At 42.3% G+C, this 21,531-nt stretch overlaps 2 protein-coding genes across 10 annotated transcripts in view; both read left to right on the top strand.

Moving 5' to 3' along the window:
• The window catches only part of nop10 (NOP10 ribonucleoprotein homolog (yeast)), a 6,276-nt gene extending 4,667 nt beyond the window's left edge, over positions 1-1,609 (top strand). The window contains exon 2 of the mRNA XM_005748813.1: positions 1,282-1,609. Coding sequence (XP_005748870.1) covers positions 1,282-1,422 — 141 coding nt within the window. The 3' untranslated portion in view covers positions 1,423-1,609. The remainder of the gene's footprint in view (positions 1-1,281) is intronic.
• Positions 1,610-3,891: 2,282 nt separating this feature from the next.
• slc12a6 (solute carrier family 12 member 6) overlaps positions 3,892-21,531 on the top strand; it is a 27,720-nt gene continuing 10,080 nt past the window's right edge. For 5 of the 9 annotated variants that reach the window (XM_013914857.1, XM_013914856.1, XM_013914854.1 and 2 more), the window contains exons 1-10: positions 3,892-4,070; positions 8,669-9,410; positions 15,156-15,250; positions 15,719-15,847; positions 17,680-17,826; positions 17,910-17,964; positions 19,777-19,907; positions 20,253-20,479; positions 20,564-20,682; positions 20,790-20,978. In XM_013914857.1, coding sequence (XP_013770311.1) covers positions 9,191-9,410; positions 15,156-15,250; positions 15,719-15,847; positions 17,680-17,826; positions 17,910-17,964; positions 19,777-19,907; positions 20,253-20,479; positions 20,564-20,682; positions 20,790-20,978 — 1,312 coding nt within the window. In that variant the 5' untranslated portion in view covers positions 3,892-4,070; positions 8,669-9,190. Of the gene's footprint in view, positions 4,071-4,099; positions 4,352-8,668; positions 9,411-15,155; positions 15,251-15,718; positions 15,848-17,679; positions 17,827-17,909; positions 17,965-19,776; positions 19,908-20,252; positions 20,480-20,563; positions 20,683-20,789; positions 20,979-21,531 lie in introns of those variants that run through there. The other 4 variants (XM_005748806.1, XM_005748807.2, XM_005748805.1 and 1 more) reach the window with 4 other exon arrangements.

Below are 21,531 nucleotides of genomic sequence, written 5' to 3'. Positions count from 1 at the left end.
AGTTGGAACAGGTTGTTTGCAGTATGTCTGTGAAGGTTCTCAGGTTGTGATAGGTCTGCAGTAATTTCACCTGCTTGTTTCCTGACTCTGGATTTGTACGAATCCTGCATGGAGGATGGGTCGGCACCAACGTTTGTTTGTTTTACCTGCAGACCCCAGTGTCTGTTATAGTCTGGTCTCGTCCTGTTAAATCCAAACCATACAGTAATGTTTTTCAGAGTGCAGAGAATGAACTTCTTGCAAAAGCTCAGGCTGTTCATCCTCTGCTGTGTCTTCTTGATGATTTTGTCTGTGTTGGATCCTGGGAGGTTCTGGATCCCAGAAACCTGAAGGTTTCCACAGCACACACAATGATGCTGAGTAAGTAATTCCTGCCCCTGTGGCAAACATTGCGTCTTTAACACTGGGACGCGTCGTGTCACTTGAACCAGACATGCACCTCTAGATTTTTGTAACCTGAAACATTGTGCAGATGGCTTGAAGACATGAGTGTAAGATCATTTAAGTTTTTAACGCCATTTTAATGATGTTCCATTGCAGATGCTCAGAGATTCAGTTACCTAGAGGAATATGTTTCAACAGTTTGAAAATATGAGACTTTATGGAAACCCCCCCAGAAAAGTTCAGCAATGTCTTTGCATCTAGTTTTGACTTCTCCTCTGATATCAGCTCTGTAATTGGCAGTATTTTCTGAGTGGCGACTCCTACTGTTGAGGAGACTGCAGTGCCTCAACAGTGAGTATAAATGGAATTGTCTGTAACCGTTGCGGAGGGTGTACCGGCACCTTGAGGCGAGGGGGAGGGGTGGGGGTGGTGCTGAACAGCTCCAACTGAAGTCTCCACATTTCTGAGCATATTCAGCTCAAGATTGTTCTGATTACACCACAGGGACAGCTGTTCAACCCCACATCTGTATGGAGAGTCATCAGTCATGTCATCTGCACATTTCATGATTTTGACCTACAGGTCTTTAGTGATGCGGTTGTTTGTGTAGAGGGAGAGGACACAACTCTTGAGGCCACCACAGCTGATTTTTCCAGGTGCTGGATGTGGTTCTCCTCAGCGTCATCTACAGCTTTTGCTGTCTGTGTCTCAGGGTCCAAAACTGGGCTATGAGGACCATGACTTCTGACTGCTGCAGTTCTAAACTGGTCCTGGCTCCCTGTGTTAGCTCTGCAACGCCGCCAGCTGTCATGGAGAAATCTGAAAATGTACTGAAAATCTATTTTCATGATTTGAAACCCTTAAAAAGCACAAGCACACTCTTTTCTCTTTCCACAGAAGGTGACTCCAGATGGGGAGCCCACCAGCTCGGCCCACCCGGCTCGATTCTCCCCAGATGACAAGTTTTCCCGGCACCGGGTGATATTGAAGAAACGCTTCAACATACTGCTGACCCAGCAGCCCAAGCCTGTCATGTGAGGAGGAGGAGAAAGACATATCAGGATGGAGCTACAAGGAGAAGAGCGAGAAAACACCTGAGCCGGATTTAAAGGACTGCTCGTACCCTCTATTGATGCGATGATGGAATTTGTTCATTTTTTTTTTTTTAAGGGTGGCGGTTTTTAATTTGTTCATGCTAAATAAATCTTTGTGTCATAGCTCCTCACGTGTTGCCTGTGTGTGTCTAAAATCCAGACTGGCTGACAGCTTGTTGGACAAATGAAGCATTTAAATGCAGATAGTCTTTAATGTGCCACCAATCTACCAGCCAGGGGGCGCTGTAGTATGAAGGTTGTCCTACAGGATTTCCCTATATCCAAAATAACACGATCACGTAATTTGTGGCATTATGAAAACACACAGCTGATGATAGATTTGAGGAAGCACTTTAGCTGAGCCTGCAGATTTTCTCCATTTGTTTCCCAAGACAGCCATAACTTCCTCTCAAAGCTTTCTTTTTTTTAAAATCATTCTTTTACTTTTGCAGCCAAACACTGGATCGATTTGTAGATATACGACAGCCAGGTGACTCTTTGTGTGTGACTGCACAGGGTTTTTTTTGTTGTTTGTTTTGTGTTGTTTTTTTTAATATATCTTTTGTCCACCTGTCCCACATTCTGATTTGCTCCATTTTGAAATTCAGTGCTGTTAGAGAAGACACTTTAAGTCCTGACTGGTACTGAGTGGCTGTGATCAGAGGTCTCCAGCAGGTTAACACTTCACTTCTGTTTTGCTGCTGACAACATGTTAAAGGTGGAACTGCAAGTGACTCCAACATCACAAGATGTGTGCACAACATGATGCAAACTAATAGAAAGGAAATGTAGATGTCATGGTGTTGTACCTTGGAGTAAACAAGAGGATATTATTAAAAAAAACAAACTTAAACCGTATTTATGCTAAATGTTGATTACTGCTTATTTAAAAGAAGCCAATACAAAGAACTGGTACAAAGCTGACCTCCAATTGTTAAATAATGGATGGACATTGTGAGGGAAGTCACCTTTATGTCAGCTGAATAATGTGCTACCTTTTTCTAACTTAGATGGATTAGAGAACTATAACTTGGTGAATATAGTTTTTTTTTTTTTTTAAGAATTTGTCTGCTTTCTTAAAATGTGACAAAGTTTAGAAAGGAAAAAAGTTGGAATTCAAAAAAAAGTGCATTTGGACTGACACCCATATTTTTGTGGGAAACAAACGGCAGTTATTCAGACCAAAAGGAGAAAAGTACTAAAATTCACCTCCTTATGCTCATTGAATACTGCTAAAAAAAATCTAATTTAAATTAAGGGACCACTCAGTCATCACAAATTAACCCAAAGTCAGTTAAACTTCAGGGAGATCAGAGTGTACGGTTTGGAAACACAAATCATTTGTAGAAAGCCATTAAGAGGAATGGTTTCTCAGACTATTGCTCTTTCCTTATCCCTCCTCACTGCCGTTGTCACTCCTGTTAGCCTGAGGGATCACCTTGCATGATGAGATGATGAATGGTGTCCTGCTGGATCTTCTCCCAGTCCTAGATCAAGATATCTGTGGGCTCCTGCACAGCATTTCTGACATGATAAAAGGTCTGGGCTCCGGTCTGGGGTGTGTGAGGGACAGTCACGTCCAGAATCTGCCTGCACACTCTGATCACAAGAGGCCTGATATTTTCCCACATGAGATGAACCCTGGGTTTACTACATCAGCATAAGGTCTGAGGATTTAACCCCAGCACATTTTTGACCTATTTTCAGGCTGACTCTTATAAAGACAGATTAACGTGCCTGAAGTTGAACCGTTTTACACTGAAATGATCAAGCTTTCCCTTCATTTTCTTGAGCCATATATTTACTTATATTTACTTAGATTAAAATCAAATTACCCGTAAAAAGTACTTAAAGCTTTCCCAGCAGAAAATACAGTGAAACAATGGAAAGAATTGATTACTGAAGTATTTTTAGAAGAACATACAATTTAATTCAGAAAATAGCAAAGGGCATAGTATTTCAGATATTTAATTTTACATTCTTGAATTGTTAATGCACCGATAATTTATGTAAGTTACATATTTTAGAGCCAGGTACTGGTTCCCAATATGTGGATTTGGGCCTAGTCCAAAGGGTCAGACTATAAGTGTGAGGAAAGAAGCAAAACTAATGTTAGCTGACAGAAGTACTTAAAACGTATTTTTAATATGGCAAAGTAACTAGTAGCTACAGCTTGCAGATAAATATAAATAAAAGTACCAGAAATGTATTACAAATAGCAAAAGAGTGTGTAAAAAGTAAATCTGTATTAAATCTGGTATTGATCAAAAATATATTTAAAGAAATAAGTGATGCATTTCATATTTTTAGCAGCACTGTTCGTGTTCACTGTTCGATAGCTAGCCGCTGTCTACTCGAACTACATTTCCCAAGTAGCTTTTACCCCGTGTCTGTCACTAAGCATGCGCAAGACGTTGGAGCGACGGCGAGGAATAGAGGACCCCCCAGGCGCTCGCGCGTGTGTATGGTTGAGTCGATTGAACAACCCCCCCCAAAAAAAAAAAGTCCCGAGAAAACCTGGGAGACACTCCCAAATTTTTAGTGATTTAAAACAGCCATATGTGCATAGGGCCACATGGAAGCCAGAGCCAGGTATGTGTTTCATGTGATAACTGTCTGAACTCCGGGCTTTTTCTCTATCGGTGTCGGTGAGGCAGCCGGGGCTCCGCGGAGTTGACAGTTTATGGCACGGCTAGCTGCTGAGCTAGCTTCGGTTAGCCGCGCCGACTGTAGACGAGCGGCTTCACCCGATACGACCTCCACGTATGAGTGTGTGTGTTTGTTACCACCGATGGATATCTGGTTGATGGGTCGGCGCTGGGCGTGATGCTCTTCGACACAAGACGCTTGGTTGAAAGGAAAATCACAACTTTGTGAGTAACGAGCTAATTACCCGGCCGGTTTATCCCGGAATAACCACGCGTTTTTGGACGTTTTTTTACGCCTTTATTTTCAAGCCGCTCTTAAACATATCCCCCACGTCGTAAAATCGCTCTTCACGAGGTTTGAGTTAATGTCTGCTTGGCATTTTATCCTAACGCTGGCTCTGGCCATATCGTGTCGTCTGCAGGTGTTCAGTGACCGGTTCGAGCCAGAATTATTATGGCCAGCTTAATTGGCTTACAATGGGCGGTGGTTAGAGAGGCGAGCATCCCAGCCAGCTTTGATTTCCCTAAACTGGTTAATTAAAGACTTTTCTTAATTGGTAAAGGTGTGTTTGGCCATGTCCTCGTCTCTGGATCATATTTGCTTACAGCCGCATTACCCTCGTGATGGAGGCTGCCTGCCAAAAGCGCAAGAGGACCAAATCTCCCTAATTTGACTATAAAGTTCCTTAACGATAGTAAAATTAAGGCAGTATTTTCACTTAATTGATCTCAGACCTGGGAAAATCTTGAACTAGGTGAGGTTAAAGCTAGTTACTGCTAATTTAGCTAAAAGAATAATCTTTAGTCATGGCGGTTAGATATGTTTAGGAGGTCAGGTAGCCTCACATATATTGATCTGGGAGCTTGGCAAACTAATCCATGATCATTAATACTGGCCCACATTGGTAGCAAGGCATTATGACTGTCTCCTGATGCAAAGGTAACAGCTTAAAATACAAAAATAGGCCCCGAGTTAGCAGGAAAAAGGAACAAAATGTGCTCAATCCTTATGCTTGGACAAAAAAGGTGGCTGAATATGCTGTAATGTTATCTAAGTGACACACATAAGAGTAATTGTGTGTGTTTAACATATTCTTTAAAGGAAACCAGAGCCAGGCATTCGTTTCAAATGACTAATGTTTGAGCTCTGAGGGTTTGTCTTGGGCATTTGTAAGTGTTGATAAGGCAGCATTAATAAAAAATGACCAACAAAGAGGCACCAAAATTTTACTGGCACTGCTTGGGTAAAGGGTCACTGTAAAGAAATCACTGCTCAGTGAAAATATTGTAAACTGTATGCAGTAAAACAAGTGAAAATCAGTCAAACTAATGTACCCAAAAGTGCAGTGTTAAATATTCCAAGGTTAAAGCAATGCTATGTGTATTATAGATAAAATATTATAAGTAAATCCAGGTGTAATGGGAAGTTTGATGGCCACAGGTTGGAATGATTTTAGGTTTTCAGGTTTATTTATAAATGTTCTAGAGCCAAAACACAAGAATTCACCTCTAAGTGCTTTATATTGTGAGATAACTAGGGCTGCACGATTTTGCATAAAATGAGAATCACGATTTATTTGCTTAGAATTGAGATCACGATTCTCTCACGATTTTCTTTTCCAGTATAAATATTTATTGCACTTATTAACTGCACATCAACTTCGTAACAGTTGAGACTGAACATAAAAACAATAAATAAACATAAAAACAACAAATGTCTCACGTTTTGTTGTTGCCGCAAAATGTTGTACTGCTTGAAATTCCGTCTCCACCGTTGCTCGACGCTGCGTGTATAGAGCAGGTAGCGCAACAATAGAAAAATAGTTGCGGGACGGCACTGTGTAGCGTTTGTCTAGGGTGTTGATCATTTTCCTAAATCCCTCGTTTTGCACAGTGTTGATGGGAGCCATATCTTTGGTCAGGTGATAAGTGATAGCCTCCGTAATTTCTTTGTGCCTGCGGGAGGTCGATGGGTATGGGGAAGCGCTGTATAAGGTTCCTGTTATTGAAGTTTGGGTGGTTGACCGGGACGGATTTTCTCCTGTCACTTTCTCGTCATCCCTGACGTGCTCTCCGTTGTTTTTTCCCTGCTAATTTTAGCAGCCAGCTTCTGTATCACGTGGTATAAGGCTCCGCCCTTGTCATTTGTTGAGCAGGAAGAGTGAGCGCTTGTATTCATGCAGATTACGTCCCGGATCAAAATGCGGTACAATCGTCGTCTTTTTTTTTTTTTAAATCGTTGTCATTTGGAATCGCACATAAGTATGAATTGAGATCGCGATTTTCTAACGATTAATCGTGCAGCCCTAGAGATAACCCTACAATAATACAGAGAAAAGTCTTAAACTAGATGACTCTGTATGAACAAGTACTTAGTGATAGTGGGGAGGAAAGACTCTTGGGATGAAGACGGACCAAAAGAGACACATGATTAGTACCTTCCAACTAGTGGATGACCTGCTCTTTCTCCTTCCTCGTCCTCTTCACATTGCTGGGGTTTTTGTTTTGTTTTGTTTTGTTTTGTTTCTTTGTTTTTTAAACCAAGCTGTTGTCGGTGAAAACATCAATCTGGAGGTTTCAGAACAAGATTTCAGAAACAAGCTCATGACATCATGATCACTACGTCATTCTTTTCTACTGTCTATGAAGCCAACATTGGCAGTCACATAAAGGTGGTCATCAACTGGATAGGTCAGCCCAGGGCTTCCCAGTCTAGCTACTTTGGACACTCGTACTGTCTGCGCCCTGAGGTTCAAGTGTTCTTCTGGGAATAGTGATGCTATTTCCCAGGGATTCCATGGTGGTGGTCAGTATCATATAGTTGGTCTTGTCACATGTCGGGAAGCTGTTATTTCACTTACAAGATCATTGAACATGCAACAGTGAGGGTTACAGATGATTTATTTTACCACAGTGGTGGATCAGTATCATCACATATTTGAAGCCAAAGTATCTGTGTTATATCAGAAGTGTAGTAAACTGTGCATCTGTGGATTGAGGCATTCTCAGCAGGGATGGATATATTTGGGTGGATATCCAAGCATTTATCAGTTCTTCTGTCTCGTTCTTTATTGATTCTTTTATGATTAATTGTGGAAAAATTTAAGCCTCCACAGGTTTGGAGAATCTGCAAAACTCTAAAGACAAGTAACAGAATTTGATAAAATCCTGCATGTGACTCAGGCATGCGAAAGCTCTGCTGCCATGAGTTTGATGGCGTCATTTAGTTACGCACAACTGTGAGAAAAACACACTGATAGAAGCATCTGATAAGCCTGGAGACATACAGCTCACATGGACTGGGTCATTTTGGAATCAGCCCTCAGTGGCAGTTTTAAAGGCCACTGCTTGCTCGTTGACCACAGCATGGTCACTGAATTGTTTCTACATTGCTCTCTGTATGTTGGCATCGCTACACATCAGCGTGAACTTAAAGTTGGGTTAGATTTAGACGGGCGTGTTGATCTCTAGTAGGAGGCAAGGCTCAGTCGTCTATCAGTGAATGTCAGACTGAAGATTGAGGTAGTAATATCTGCGCTGAGGCTCTGACATGTTCTGCCAGCTCATTCTATCACCTCGCTGTACGTTGTCTGCCTCCCCCCCACCAAATCTAGCTTTCTTATTAGAAACACATGCTGGTGAGTTATAATGGAAACTAATTTAGGTGTAGCTCAAATATGGCTGGAGGAGGCTCACGAAAATAACCTCACTCCCGCCTCAGAGCAGATGCTTTTCACGCTGCAGCTTTCTTTATCTTTGAGAAACCCCCCTCCTTACCCCCTCTCCACCCATCTCGTCCACTTCTGAATGCAGACTGACAAAGACTGTTAGACGGGTAGCGTTATAAAACAGGAAAGAGAGGCCACGTCTGTGAATGCAGAGTGAGAAAAAACAGCCAGGAGCTACTGGCACAACCGGTTGGAACCGCTCTCTTTTAATAATTACATTATGATTCAAGCTAAAACAACAATTCAGATACACAATGTCCACCTGTGCTGGGTCACTTCTTTCCCTCAGGTTAGTTAGCACACTGGATATCTAGTTCACTAACCACTGAAGGCGCTGGACAACAGTGATGTTCACAGTGCTTACTGTTTCACACCTCCATTACTTAGAGAGCAGTCATGCTGCTCTGAGAAGATGATACTTGTGATGAACAGTCGTTTTCATAGAGTTGTTTCATTGGCATGTAGAGAAAAGGAATTGGGTTGAAATGTGTGGGTTTTTTATGTTGAGTTAAGAAGCACCATGACCGGTGCATAGATGCATTTTATGGTACAACAGAAGAAGTGCTTGGTGTAACACACACTGTATATGAAAGATGGACACATCCAGCTCTCCCTCGTTGGTTTATGGATGCATTTAGTATTTTAGCTGCTGTTATTATCTTGTTTTTTTTTTCAGATTTCTTTCAGTTTGTTTGTTTCTTTTAAATTTAATTCTGCTTTATGTTTTTCCTGTCTGTCTGTACCCCTCACTGCACCACTTTCTTCCCTTCCTTTGCCCTGGCTCTGACCTCTAATGTGTGATATCATTATAAAGACATCTTTACCTCTAAGGTTGCTTGACAGACAAGTTTTACTTATGTTTACTTGAGAAATAGCAGAGAAAGACAAGTTTAATGCACTTGACTGCTGAGCCATAGGATTTGAAACAAAGTGCAGGTAGAAGAGAGAACGCACTGAGGGCAGTTTAAAGATTTAGCTTGATAATAAAAGAGAGCCTCAGCTGTTTGTGTCATATCATGTCTCAGTTTTTATTCTACACATTCCCAAATTTATAGCCAGGGATTTGATCATTTTGTGCTTGTGTCACTGGAAACATTTATTTGTTGTACCTTTTCTTTCACATGCCGTGTGGAAGAAGTCTAGTTTGCTTAAATGGAGAATTTCAGCGTCAAAAGGGCAAATTGTAGAGGACGCCATTACCTCAGCATCAACTGCAAAATAGCCTAGCCTAGCTCAGCTCAGCTCAGCCCTGCTGGCCAGTCCGTGACTCCTCCTTCCCCTTCCCTCTTCTCCCACATAGTGCCCCTCCACCCCTGTCTCTTTCAAGTGAGCTATAATGGCATCGGTGCGCTTCACCGTGACGCCCACTAAGGCGGAGGACCTTCCAGGGGGGTCAGACCTGTCACCTGACATCAGCCTGCGCTCCGGTTCCCGTGTGCGCTTTGAGTCAGACAGCGCCAACCGAAGTGACCCACTAAGCGAAGTTTCTGGAGGTGTGACGACGACTTCTGCAGGAGGAGGGGCTGACACCCCGGATCACAGCAGCATAGACCAAGGTGAGGATACACACACCTAACACAAAGACATTTCTTTTTAACTGATGGTGTTTATTCTTTATTCTTGAGACATGACAGCTGTCACGTCCTCTTTGAAGTTTCTTCATTGGCTGCATTATGTGTGACAGGCCTGTGCAGTGACCATGATTTAACCATCGGAAAAGGGGGACTGGGATCAGGCTTATGTTGCTTAAGTCGGTGTGTTGTTTCCTGGCTTTTGCTACATGATGACTGGTTTTTAAAATTGATTCTGATAAGGTTTGATTAATTGATTGATTGTTTTTTTTTTTTTTTTTGTGGAAAAAATTTGACCTACCTAACTTTTCAGCTCGGTGTCTGAAAACGGTGTGGCAAGAGAACAGAAAAAAGCTTTGACATGTCACTTCCTATGTGGCATGATGTCTGCGTCATTGACTTTGCAATGTCCAAGTGTCAGAAAAACATCCAGGCATCGATAAAAGATATTGATGAGTCTTTGAGGCTTATGACTAGTCTGCTTTTTTTTCTTTTTTTGTTTCTGAATTTTACTGTCTAGTCTCTAATGCCAGTCCTTTTCCTGTCTTACTTGAGCCCCATTTCAGTTTGTTTTAGTTATTTATATATATCCATATATCCACACATTCTCTGTAAAGTCAGTTAAGTTGTGTTCAAGTTCATGCAGTTCACTTTAGTTCAGTTCACTTTGTTTTTGTTTTTATACCTGTAGACAGCAGCAGCAGACATCTCAGGGAACATAGTAATGTGAGATAAAGACTATGCAATATTAGAAAGGGAGCTGATAATGGTGCTTCTGTGTCTGCTTGCTAGATGCTTTTTTTTCCAGGTTCAAGCATCTACTATGTTGTTAGTCTTGGATCTTTTTTTAGTTGTCATTCTCAGGCCTTTACAGTTTTATAAGCACTAGTTGGGCTTTTAGTCCATATTTTTATATTGATTGATATCCAATTTGATATTGATATCTATTGATTTAAAAAAAAAAAAAATCTGATATCAGCTGATATTTTCTGTTTTGCTTTTGTTTTTTCCCTTTTAGACACACAACATAAACAGAGTTCCCTCACATTTGTTATGTGTAGTCATTTATGAGTCCTTACTGAGATATTACGACTCGCAGCTCTGCTCGACACCACTTGGATCAGCTGGGTTGTTGTTTGTGGCGTTCCAAACACGAGTTGCCTAGAGGACGAGTGCCCCCTCTGGTGCACAACCAAAACTACAGTCATAATGTGTTGAATGGTGTTTCTCTCATCTCTCTTCATTTATCTGCCATTTAAAAAGCAATACTGATATATCAGCTGTTACATTGTTGAGATTGTAATTAATGTTCCTGACAGGGATCAGTGGGCACATTAAGGTGAGGATGAAGACTCATTCATCGCCATTGTTCTGAACCATGCTGTAGCATGTTAATTAAGTCATGAAGGCATTTGTAGAGGGTGATCTTCAGCATGTACTTCCTTTGTACTGTATGTTTGTGTATGGGTTTTTTGTTTGTTTGTTTTTCTTTTGCCTTTTTAAAATTTATTCTTTGCTTTGTCGCTTTTTCTAAATCCAGAATTGCTAGTTTGGTTTGAACAGGAAGAGCAGGGCACCCGCTGGGCGTGGGTTCATGAGGGGAACATTAGTTATGATGGCTCATGTTAAAACTAATGCCGAATTCCTATGCAACAAATTCCCACACATGAACTAGTGAGACTGGTTTTCACCGGACACAAAGAAAGGTCTTCTACAGCTTTTTTTGCCCAGACTGTTCATTTTCTAGGAAATAAAAAGGGAAATGCTATTTTTAGATTCTTGAGATGTGCTCATGCATGTCTCAAGTTGAAAAATGCATTTTTAAATAGGTTTTATGGCTCTCTGGGCTGTTAAGCTCTCCATTTGTTTTTCTAAGTGAGAACTTGAGGCCAGAGTGCTCCCCTCAGGGCTAGTCAGCCAATTGAGCAACAGTTGAACTTCACCATTATTGCGGTTAGCAGAAACTGAGAACAATAAGAGGATTTCATTCTGTTGTGATTGTAGCGCATGTTCCATTTCCCTTACTGCCAAATCAAATCACTTTTATTGTCACATCACATGTGCAGGTACATTGGTACAGCACATGCGAGTGAAATTCTTGTGTGCGAGCTTCACAAGCAACAGAGTTGTGCAAAATACAATAACATAAACAGGCAAAATATACGAATGGCTAAATCTGAAACTAATAAATATATGTACAATATATAATAGCATATGGGGGGGGGAAAAAATCTGGATGTGTATACTAAATGTTTTTCTACGTGTGTGTGTGTGTGTGTACACATATTTTACAAATTAAATGGAGTCAATAAATAAAATATACAAAAAAATATACAGCCACATCAGTTCTGAACTGATTCACTTCTTTCCTTAATCACAAACCCCTTCACATGCACAGATATGTGTATTTTCAGAAGAATCCAGAAGAATAGAGGATAATGGTAAACAGCTTCCATTTTACTGATGTGACTGTGCAGGTGTCAAAAGGGGTTATAACCGTGCAGAGATGATCCGGTAAAGCTCTTGCATAGTAGTAAGCATGGCCCACGCTCTTTAATAAGCTTCCATAAATAGATATTAAGCCAGTTAACCCGACTTGAGTTTCGGTCAAGCTTTAGTGATGCTGCGGTGGCCGTTTGTGAGTCTGTGCAGAAATAGCAGAGCAAGCGTGTTAGAGGAAGAAAAATGCTGTTGTAGAAGTAAATGAGCCAAAGTCCTGAAAGACAGGAGGTGTGGAGAGTTATTTTCAGAAAGGTCATAGACTCTGTGATCCATTAATGTTGACACCGATAACGTTCCCTACTGAAGCATGCATATAGTCCACACACTGCTACATCTGGCTCCAGTAACTTTCTGCTCCACTGACTGTACGTTCTCACACACACACACACACACACACGCACAGACAGCATCATACTCAGGTGTGGGCGGAGGACCTGTCCTCTTGGGGCCACACACACAGCTGTGTTCCCCTGTGCTGAACTGGGTGTGGATTATAGAATGAAGCTGAACAGCTGAGCACAGAGAGGACAGCAGTAAGAGCTCACATGTGTCTCTGGACAGCTTTTAGTTTGGCTAAGAGGAGGTTTTCAGATCAGTACTGGTGTAGATAGGAGCGTATAGAACTCGATGGATATCCACCAATATACTGTCAAACTGCAGCGTTTATTTTATTTGCAATAGTAACATACTTGGTGACAATAAATAGTGGATTGGTGTTCAGATGCATCTCCGTGGGCGGAACGGCAGGCTGCGACAGTAGTTCTCGTTTTGCTCTGCTGCATCAGTGATTTTGGCATAACGGCACATAAACATTAACTTGCTGCTGAGAGACTCAGCTAAATGACATCCTGCTGACACGGGCAGAGCAGGGTCTGACTGGTTAGTGCCGAGCAAGCTTTCAAAATAAAAAAAATCTTAAATGACTCACGCAATTTCTTGGGTTGCAGTTTAAATACCTGGCAGCACACCCAAATAAAGCCTGTTTGTGGGGAAACAGAAATGTATACTTTCATATTTGAGGAAAAACAAACTTGGGACTGTATTTGTAAGCCGAGTTGGCTGTTCGGTTGAGAAGTGTCTGACCTGAGTCACATGTTGTTGTCTGAATCACTGAACTTTTTTAAAAAGAGCAGCATCATCTGTAAGCTGTGCACACCAAGGCTGGTCTCACAAATGACGCAACAACAAAACTAACCACATGGAAGCAGGTAGTTTCCCCGATGCTCTCAGCTCTGATGCTGACTGTCAGTCAAATGATTTTGCACATTTAAAAAGAATTTATTTTTTTAAGAAGGCACACAGTGTGAGTAGGTATCCTGCCTTGATGGTGGATCGCTATGTTAAATATGTCCAAAGAATGCAAATCTAAACGTGCCCCCCCCCCCCGTGAAAACTGAAAGTTCAGATGATTTCTCCACAACAGCCTGAGCAGATAGGTGTGAATCTCGACAGTCCTGATTAACAGGTTAAGTGTTAAACATACTGAGGCTACATCCACACTAATGCGTTTTGTATGAAAACACATCGTTTTGGCCTCCCATCCACACTGAGACGCCGTTTTCCCCAAAGGAAAACGCAGTGTTTTGAAAACGCTGTCGAAAACGCATATATTTGAAGAGGGTGCTTATGCGCCGCAGAGTGGGCAGCGAAAACTGAGACTTTCGAAAACGATGACGCATTTTAGTCATGTGATGCAGTCATGTGACCAATTAAACTAAGATAGCGGAGGGCATTATGCAGCAGTTGTTTTGTTTGCGCTCAATTTTGACAGCCCTATTAAAGATGAATATCAGTCTGTACACGCTTCAGATAGCTTTTCTTCAAATTCTTTAATTCTCACTCGCTTTTGCAACTTTGTACTTTTGTGTTACTCACAGCAACAACTCCACCTCATTGTTAGTCCATTTAAAAAACTCTGTGCTTTTCCTCGACATTTTGCTGCAACGTTTCAGAGAGCCGGAAAGTAAAGAAACGGCAGACAGAAATGAGGCAGGTGGAATCTTCTTGCGTTTCACGCATGCGCAGTACTGGACCGTAAGCGCTTTCGTCCGTTTCAATGTGGACGCACAACTCTGTGAAAACGACTGAAAACGCTAGTGTGGACGCGGAGACGACAACGCCATTTTCAAATCTATCCGGGCGAGTGTGAGCTTGTTGAGATGTGGAGCATTCACGTTTATCTGTGTTCATCTGACATGGTTCAGTTTCTGTGTGTAAAGAGCAGCATCATGAAAATCAGGAGCACGCATTAGATGACCTGCCAGTTAACATGTTTTATGAACAAATGAGCGAGCTACCTGATTAGCTCGTTAGTTAAAATCTCCCAGCATGCCATCGTGCATCAGCTGTTGATTGTTAGGAGTGAGGTTTTGCCTGTGTTGAGTCAGTATCACACTCGGTATCTTTGGCCAAATGTAGCACTGCGAACAGGATGGGAAGTTACCACCCACCACACAAATGCTGGCTTTTTTTCATTCTTTATTTCCTCCCAGGGATCGTTGATTTATTTTTTTCTTTGGCACGTAACCAGCCGATGTTCTAAAATAGACAGTGAAAGCTGCTGAGGCAGTTTTAGATTCACCAGCTAGTGTGAACTCATTCATAGAGTAAACACTGAAAATGAATCATGCTCTCAACCCCCCCCCCCACCCACACACCCACCCACACACACACAGTTTTTAGAGGTGTGAAGAGGTGGAAGTTGGCTGTGTTTACAGGAAAATGAAGTAAATATAGGAAGATTTGTTATTTATTTATTGTTATTATTTCAGTTTGGGGTAACTTTACATGTATTTAAGGGGAATCCACACCGTTATTATTTATTTTGCTATTGGAATGTTACACAAGAAGGGAAAACTTGTCTCATCCCTCAGTCTCTGGTTTTCTTCTGAGTGCCCTTCTGTGAAGCGTGTGACCCTTGGCTGCTGTTAGCGTGAGTGTGGCGTAGCAGGGAGGGGGAAGTGATGCTGCTGACTCAGGTGCTGCCGATGCAGCGGTCTGCACCGGCGGGAGGAACCGAGCCAGCGACACGGGGTCGCTGCATCAAACTGTGTCTGTGAGGGAAACGGCTGAAAGTCGACACCACCGAGCCATGATGACAGCGATTTAAAAAAAAAAAAAAAAAAAAAAAGGCTTCCTTTGTGCTCAGTCATATTCGTGCTGCATCATCCTTTCCTTTTCTTTCCCTTTGTTTATGATTTCTCTCTCTGTCTTTCTTTTATTGGCTAGGTGAGGGAAATTCAAAAACCTCCAGCGTGTACATCAACAGCAATCATCAGGTGGACGATGACGACTTCTACGACAAAAACCTGGCCTTGTTTGAGGTACAAAACATTTCAGCCACTCTTTCTAGTGGCTGTATTTGCTGCTTTCTTATAATGTATTCACTCTTATGGTTTTATTATACAGCACAGGGCTAAGAATAGAAAAGGATGGTGACTGTTTATTTGATGAATGTCTGCTAACTGGAGCCCAGAATAACCAGCATGTGGCTGGTGGGTGTAGATAATTTCAGGTTTTATAGCTTACAGAGTTCCTTCTTCTCTCTCCCACTTCTTTATCTACTGGTTCAGTATGCCTCTTTGCCTCCTCTTCTTTCATTCTGTCTGTTGCCTTTCTCCGGTTGTCATTTTATCTTTCTTTCCCTTGTTCTCCTATCTTTACTTCATCTCTGCCTCACAGTAATTTATGCCTTTCCTCCTTTTTTTAAAATTTGCCCCATCTTTACTCCATCTCTTTCTCGCTCCACCATACTTCATTGTCTCCTCTTTTTCTTCGTCCTCTACCCACAGGAGGAGATGGACACTCGACCGAAGGTGTCCTCTCTCCTCAGCCGCCTGGTCAACTACACCAACCTGACTCAGGGGGCCAAAGAGCATGAAGAGGCCGAGAGCATCGGCGAGAAAAAGAAACCCAGCAAGGTACAAACGAATAAACCTTGAAACACACGTAAACACAAGTGTGACCTCGTAAAACATTAAATCCCTTTAGTGTTTTAATGAAATTCACTGGATGGCGAGGCATGTTGGGCAATCTGCCCATATGCAGTGCACAATTCCAGCTGTACTTTGTCTGGCTGAACAATGATCTTTTACTGCAGTGTCATAACCAGGATGAGCCCTGGTCGTAGCAATGGTGTAGTAAGTACAAAGTTGATCTGGATGACAGTAACAATCCTCACATGGTCACTAGTTCATATGTTGCACCTGAAACAATAAAAATAAAGACATCCATTTGTTCATCAGTTTTTGAGGCCCTGTCCTAGAAAACTGACTCTTTCTGCCGCCCTCCTGACTCGCTGCCTCCAGCTGAAATTGCGTTTGGATGTAACCCTGGTGTGGAGCCCAATCCTTCCTGATAAGGCGCTGGCTGGCCCAGATAAGAACTGCCTGTCTGTTTTGGCGGTTTGAGAGTAATTGCACGTTTGCCGGATTGCTCGGACACATTTACCAACAGACGGCAGGGAAAGTTAAACCAAAACATGTTTAATCCTCCCGTCTGGACCCCACCGTGTGTTCAGTACAAGCATCAACATAAGTCTGGTACAGCAGGGAGGAGCCGTGCAGTGATTTCAAGACCTTACCTGGAAAGATGACAGTGGAGCAGGGCTAGTTTAAAGACCAGCTTTAAGAGATTAATATTTGGATAAGAAAACATTTGAATGGAGAAGGAGCAGCGTTAAATCCCAACTGGACCAGAGTAGAAGTGATTCATGGGTCTCCATGTATGTGTGTATGTGTGCTTCCTGCAAGCAGATGTACAAAATGTTAAAAACATGGGTTTTAGGACACTGGGGTCATTTCATATAAAATCAGACACGTATGGGAATAAATATTTGCCATCTGCCCCGCCGCTAAATGAGGCAATTTGACCATACCAGGAAAGTTGTCTGAGTCCGCAGAGTACATACACATGGATTTGAGGGATTTTTTTTGATTGTTTGTTTGTTTTCCAGCAGTTTTGAACCATTTTTGAGCTAGCAGTAAGACATTTAGGCTCTGTTTAAAAGCTGCAACCAAATCCATTTTATACCCACTCCAGGTCTCATGATATACAGCTAGACTCTTGTTTTTGTACAACATGATGTTTTTTCTGAACTTTGTGTGTGAGTATCATGGCATAAATCATTTCTATAGGAAAACTTCTCCGGTTGACTGTCTGTAGAGTATTGGGCCCAGGCATTAGTACTGCTTTTTGGGTAAACCTTCAAAGTCCACATCACCAAGTGGGACAGGTGGCAGGTCAAAACATGTTGCAGCGTATGAAAGGTCTGCTTACAGCAGAATGTAGATCATTCAGAATGTAAGCTTATTGGCTAATTACAGTATCTAATATTAGCTTTCTCTTTCCTCTGATGAATCTGTTTTTAGCATTTGCTTGTGGGGCTTGAGCCTGTCCCATCTGTCGGAGGGCGTGAGAGGCTGTTAAGGGGCAAACACATTCACACCTACAGCTAATTTAGAATCACCAGTTAACCTAACATGGACTATGGGAGGAAGCTGGAGTACCCTGGGGGAGCCCACACAAATGAAGTTGTCGAATAATGGCTAAAATGATGTTCATCGAAAGTCTGAATTAACCTTTAATGTAACATCAGTTTAATGTGTTTAGTTTCGTTTTATTTACAGATGAAGGTAGTATGATGGACTGAAATAAATGAACAAATTCCAAATGAGCACCTCAGTGTAACATTACGTGCTGCCTTTGGATTTCGTTTCTGCTTAAACCTTTTTTCTTCTGTGTAATCTTCCAGTCGCCACAGATGGGGACGCTGATGGGCGTGTACCTGCCTTGTCTGCAGAACATCTTCGGCGTCATCTTGTTCCTGCGGTTGACCTGGGTGGTGGGAACTGCCGGCGTGCTGCAGGCCTTCTGTATTGTTCTTATGTGCTGTTGCTGTGTGAGTATTGGAGTATTAGCAAGCAGCCCCAAGGAGACAAAAACAGGAAACCTTTCTAAAACACTGCCGTCTCTCCTCTCCAGACAATGTTGACCGCCATATCAATGAGTGCAATCGCAACCAATGGAGTCGTACCAGGTATTCCTTTATCTTTATGTTTCTTCCTTCATTCTGTGGACACAGTGGCCCAGAGATCCTTCCTTCTTGTCTTTCTGCTTCTTCCTCCTCATTTTCTTTACTTTTCCCTCCTTTCCTTCCCTTTATTTGTTCTTCTCTCTACTCTTTCCTCCCCTCCTCATTCTTCTTCTTCCATGTTTTTTTCCTTCCCATTTATCCACACTTAGAACCAGTATGAAGAGCACAATGGGTACTGTTAATCTATTAGATTAAGATTTACACAAAGTGATTTACATAGATTAACTTTACATAATGAATGTAAGTTATTTCTTAACTTCATATTATTCATCCTGTAATTTATTTACGCAAAGAAAGAAAATGCACTCTTTATAAAAAGCTATAAATCCAGCAGGGTGCTGAGTTTAGGGTCACCTCTGTGTTGTCTGCTTCAGTGTCTCTGAATTGAAGTGTATTTCCACAATAAATCACATTTTTATGTGGACACTTTGCAGTGGACTGAGTCTGGTGGCCTCTGTGGATGTTGTGTTGACTTTTGTAGTTTGTCTTTCCCGGTTGTCCTTCTCATTTTCCAGCTTTGGGCGCGCTGACGGCGTTTTGCTAACGAGTGTTATTTCTGTGTCCCGTCTCTCCCTCTGTCTGCTCTCCCTCTCTGTCTGTGCCTTCATTAAAAACCTAGAATATTTATCTGCCATTGACCTTTTCTCTCGCCGAAATGCCTCGAGGCGAATATCCTGAGTGTCAGAGTAGTTTGATTAACTGACTTATTTTCCAACAAGCATGGCACAGATTGATAATTGAATGTAGAACGAGAAAACCTCTGTAAAGTAGAAAATTAATCTAACAAGTTCTGACTCTCATCAGGCATTTTACCCCACGCTCTGTCTCACCTGAGCAGCTTCCAGCTGTCATGCTTTCTATTCTCAGATGGTAGCGATTAAGTGTGTGTGTGTGTGGGGTGGGGGGGGGGTCAGGCTGAACAAGTAATAAAGTGTGTTTGGGTTCTCAAATACAGCTCAGCACTAAAAATCACTCAGCCTGTGCAGACATTGTGACCTGAAAGTCCAGCAGGTTTTGTGGCCTCGCTCAGGAACTTCTCACATTAAATATGTCTAAACCTACCACATTCATATTCAATTACATTTTTTTTGTGACATCGACCCTGCTGTGTTCCTTTTTGTGTGATGTTCAATGCTGCTGTTTGGAAAGCAAACACCGAATTATGCTCGCAGTCAGCAGAGTATTGGTATCTGCTCTTACTGCCTCATTTGTGTTATACGTGGTTCAAATGGTATCAGCAAATAGCCGCTGTTTGCCTTGCCACACTTGGAGTAGCAGTTGTGTAGGGGCAATGTTAATTTTACCGTAATGCGGGCTGGGCTGTGTTACCCGAGTGTTGGCTTATTCACGTGCAGCCTGGTGCTTGATGTCAGAAGGTTGGATGCATTGGATGCATTAAGCTCGACCTGGTCCAGCACTTGGAGTGAGCTGAGCAGCTGCTGCCGTGTGCATTTGCAGATGCCGTTTGAATGAAAGCCCGCTCTGTCTGTATTTGTGTCACATAGAACATTATGCTTACTTCTACAAGCATAGTATGACTCCTCTTTTCTCCCCTTTTGCCTCCCAACATCATAATGTTACTAACCATCCACCGCCTCCGCTCTTTCTCTTTCTTTGTCCACCCTTCTTTTCCCCCCTCCAATCTGTTTCTGTCTTCATCCCACTTTTTTCCATCCCTCTTTCTCCCTCTTCATTTCCACTTCCTCCAACCCTTACATACACCTTCCTCCTCCTGCTTCTTTCCTCCTCCTCCAGCGGGAGGTTCCTACTTCATGATCAGCCGCTCTTTGGGTCCAGAGTTTGGGGGGGCGGTAGGCCTGTGCTTCTACTTGGGCACAACCTTCGCTGGAGCCATGTACATCCTGGGAGCTGTCGAGATCCTTCTGGTGAGTTGCTTTGTTGTTGTTCCAGTTAGTATCGTGTTCTCCAGACTTTCTTCTGGATGTAAAGGCTTACGTTGTGATCATTGAGTGACTCTATACTGATACCAGGTAGCAACGACTCATTGCCTTCACTATATGTGGACCTCACAAAACCCATAAGCTCAGTTATTTTAAATAAACATGTGACCTGAGTTAGGGACACAAAAGGAGGCTGACCAGTTTTATTGACAGGCTGATATTATTTATATGTGTCATCTGATTGGCTGATTTGCACTAAACACGCTTATCTTACTGAACCTTCAGATAAGTGAGGCCTGCTTCTTGCTCTCTTCCCTCTCCCTCTGACAGATGTACATTGCACCCAGAGCAGCGATCTTTGAAGGTGAAGGAGGAGCCATGTTGAACAACATGAGGATATACGGCTCCATCTTTCTCCTCTTCATGGCCTTGCTGGTTTTCGTGGGGGTCAAGTATGTGAACAAACTGGCCTCTGTCTTCTTGGCCTGTGTCATCATCTCCATTTTATCCATTTATGTCGGAGCGCTGGTTTCTGCCTTCAGCGTGCCGGATTTTCCGTGAGTCTTGATTATTTGGAGAAACACAGAGCTGACTGATCATTTATGCGTCACATTTTTGACTGACTGGGCTTTCATCCACAGCGTATGCATGCTGGGAAACAGAACTATCAACGCCCATGATGTTGTTGACAACCACTGTAGTAAAACTGTCCTGGTTAAAGTTCCAGCTGAGAAATTAGACAGCAACTTCACGATTAACGGTGGGTTCAGATTTCCTTCTTTCTGTTACGAGTCATGAGGAGTAAGAGTGTCTCTCTGAGTTACACCAGTGTGTTTCTGAAACGCTGTTTTTCTCTCTGTCTGATAGAAAACAGCACAGTGGGCCCCACTTTTGACCCCAGCCATGTCCCAGAGGTGATGGTGGAGAAGACCACACATCTTTGGAAGTTATTTTGCCATAACGCACAGCTCAACACCACCTGTGACGAATACTTCACTTCAAACAACTTCTCTGAGATTAAAGGGATCCCCGGACTGACTAGTGGGGCCATATCAGGTAGAGTGCATGCATGAGGAGTGCAGTGATTCTCTGAATGAGAGATCATATAAAATATGGACACGGCCAATGTGATATCACCCACCTGTTACGAAGCCAAGCTGAGTGTTTTACCATTGCCTCTTTGTTTGTTTGTTTTTTAAATCTGATGAGGGTGGTCATTAGCCAAGTCTGGCTGTGTCCATCTTCTTTTTAGTCTGTGGTCTCCATGGAAGTTCCAGGAAAGTCTGTGATTGCACTGTTAGTGTTGTTTCTTGGCTGAAAGCTAGAACCTCACTTATAGCTGACCAGTATGAAATTACTTATTTACTGAGTGTGCATTTAAAAAAATATAATCGATTAAAACTTTAAACCGTCACATTTAAACAGGCGTTAAATTGTTGTGCTAATGTTGTTTTTGCTAAGTGACAGTAAGAAGGATAAGTAACCAGTATCTCTCCCTCTGGCTCAAAATGTATTCTTGATTCTTCCTGATTAAAACAGGAAGAACTTAGTATTGATGTTTTCCCTTGTAGCTATTAACTTAGCTTGAGCAGCTGAATGACGGAATAAC

This window comes from Pundamilia nyererei, unplaced genomic scaffold (assembly GCF_000239375.1).
Source record: "Pundamilia nyererei isolate P.nyererei 1_Seehausen unplaced genomic scaffold, PunNye1.0 scaffold00230, whole genome shotgun sequence".
NCBI lineage: Eukaryota > Metazoa > Chordata > Actinopteri > Cichliformes > Cichlidae > Pundamilia > Pundamilia nyererei.
Note: the sequence above shows the minus strand (reverse complement) of the source record. Positions and strands in the feature narration are given on the sequence as shown.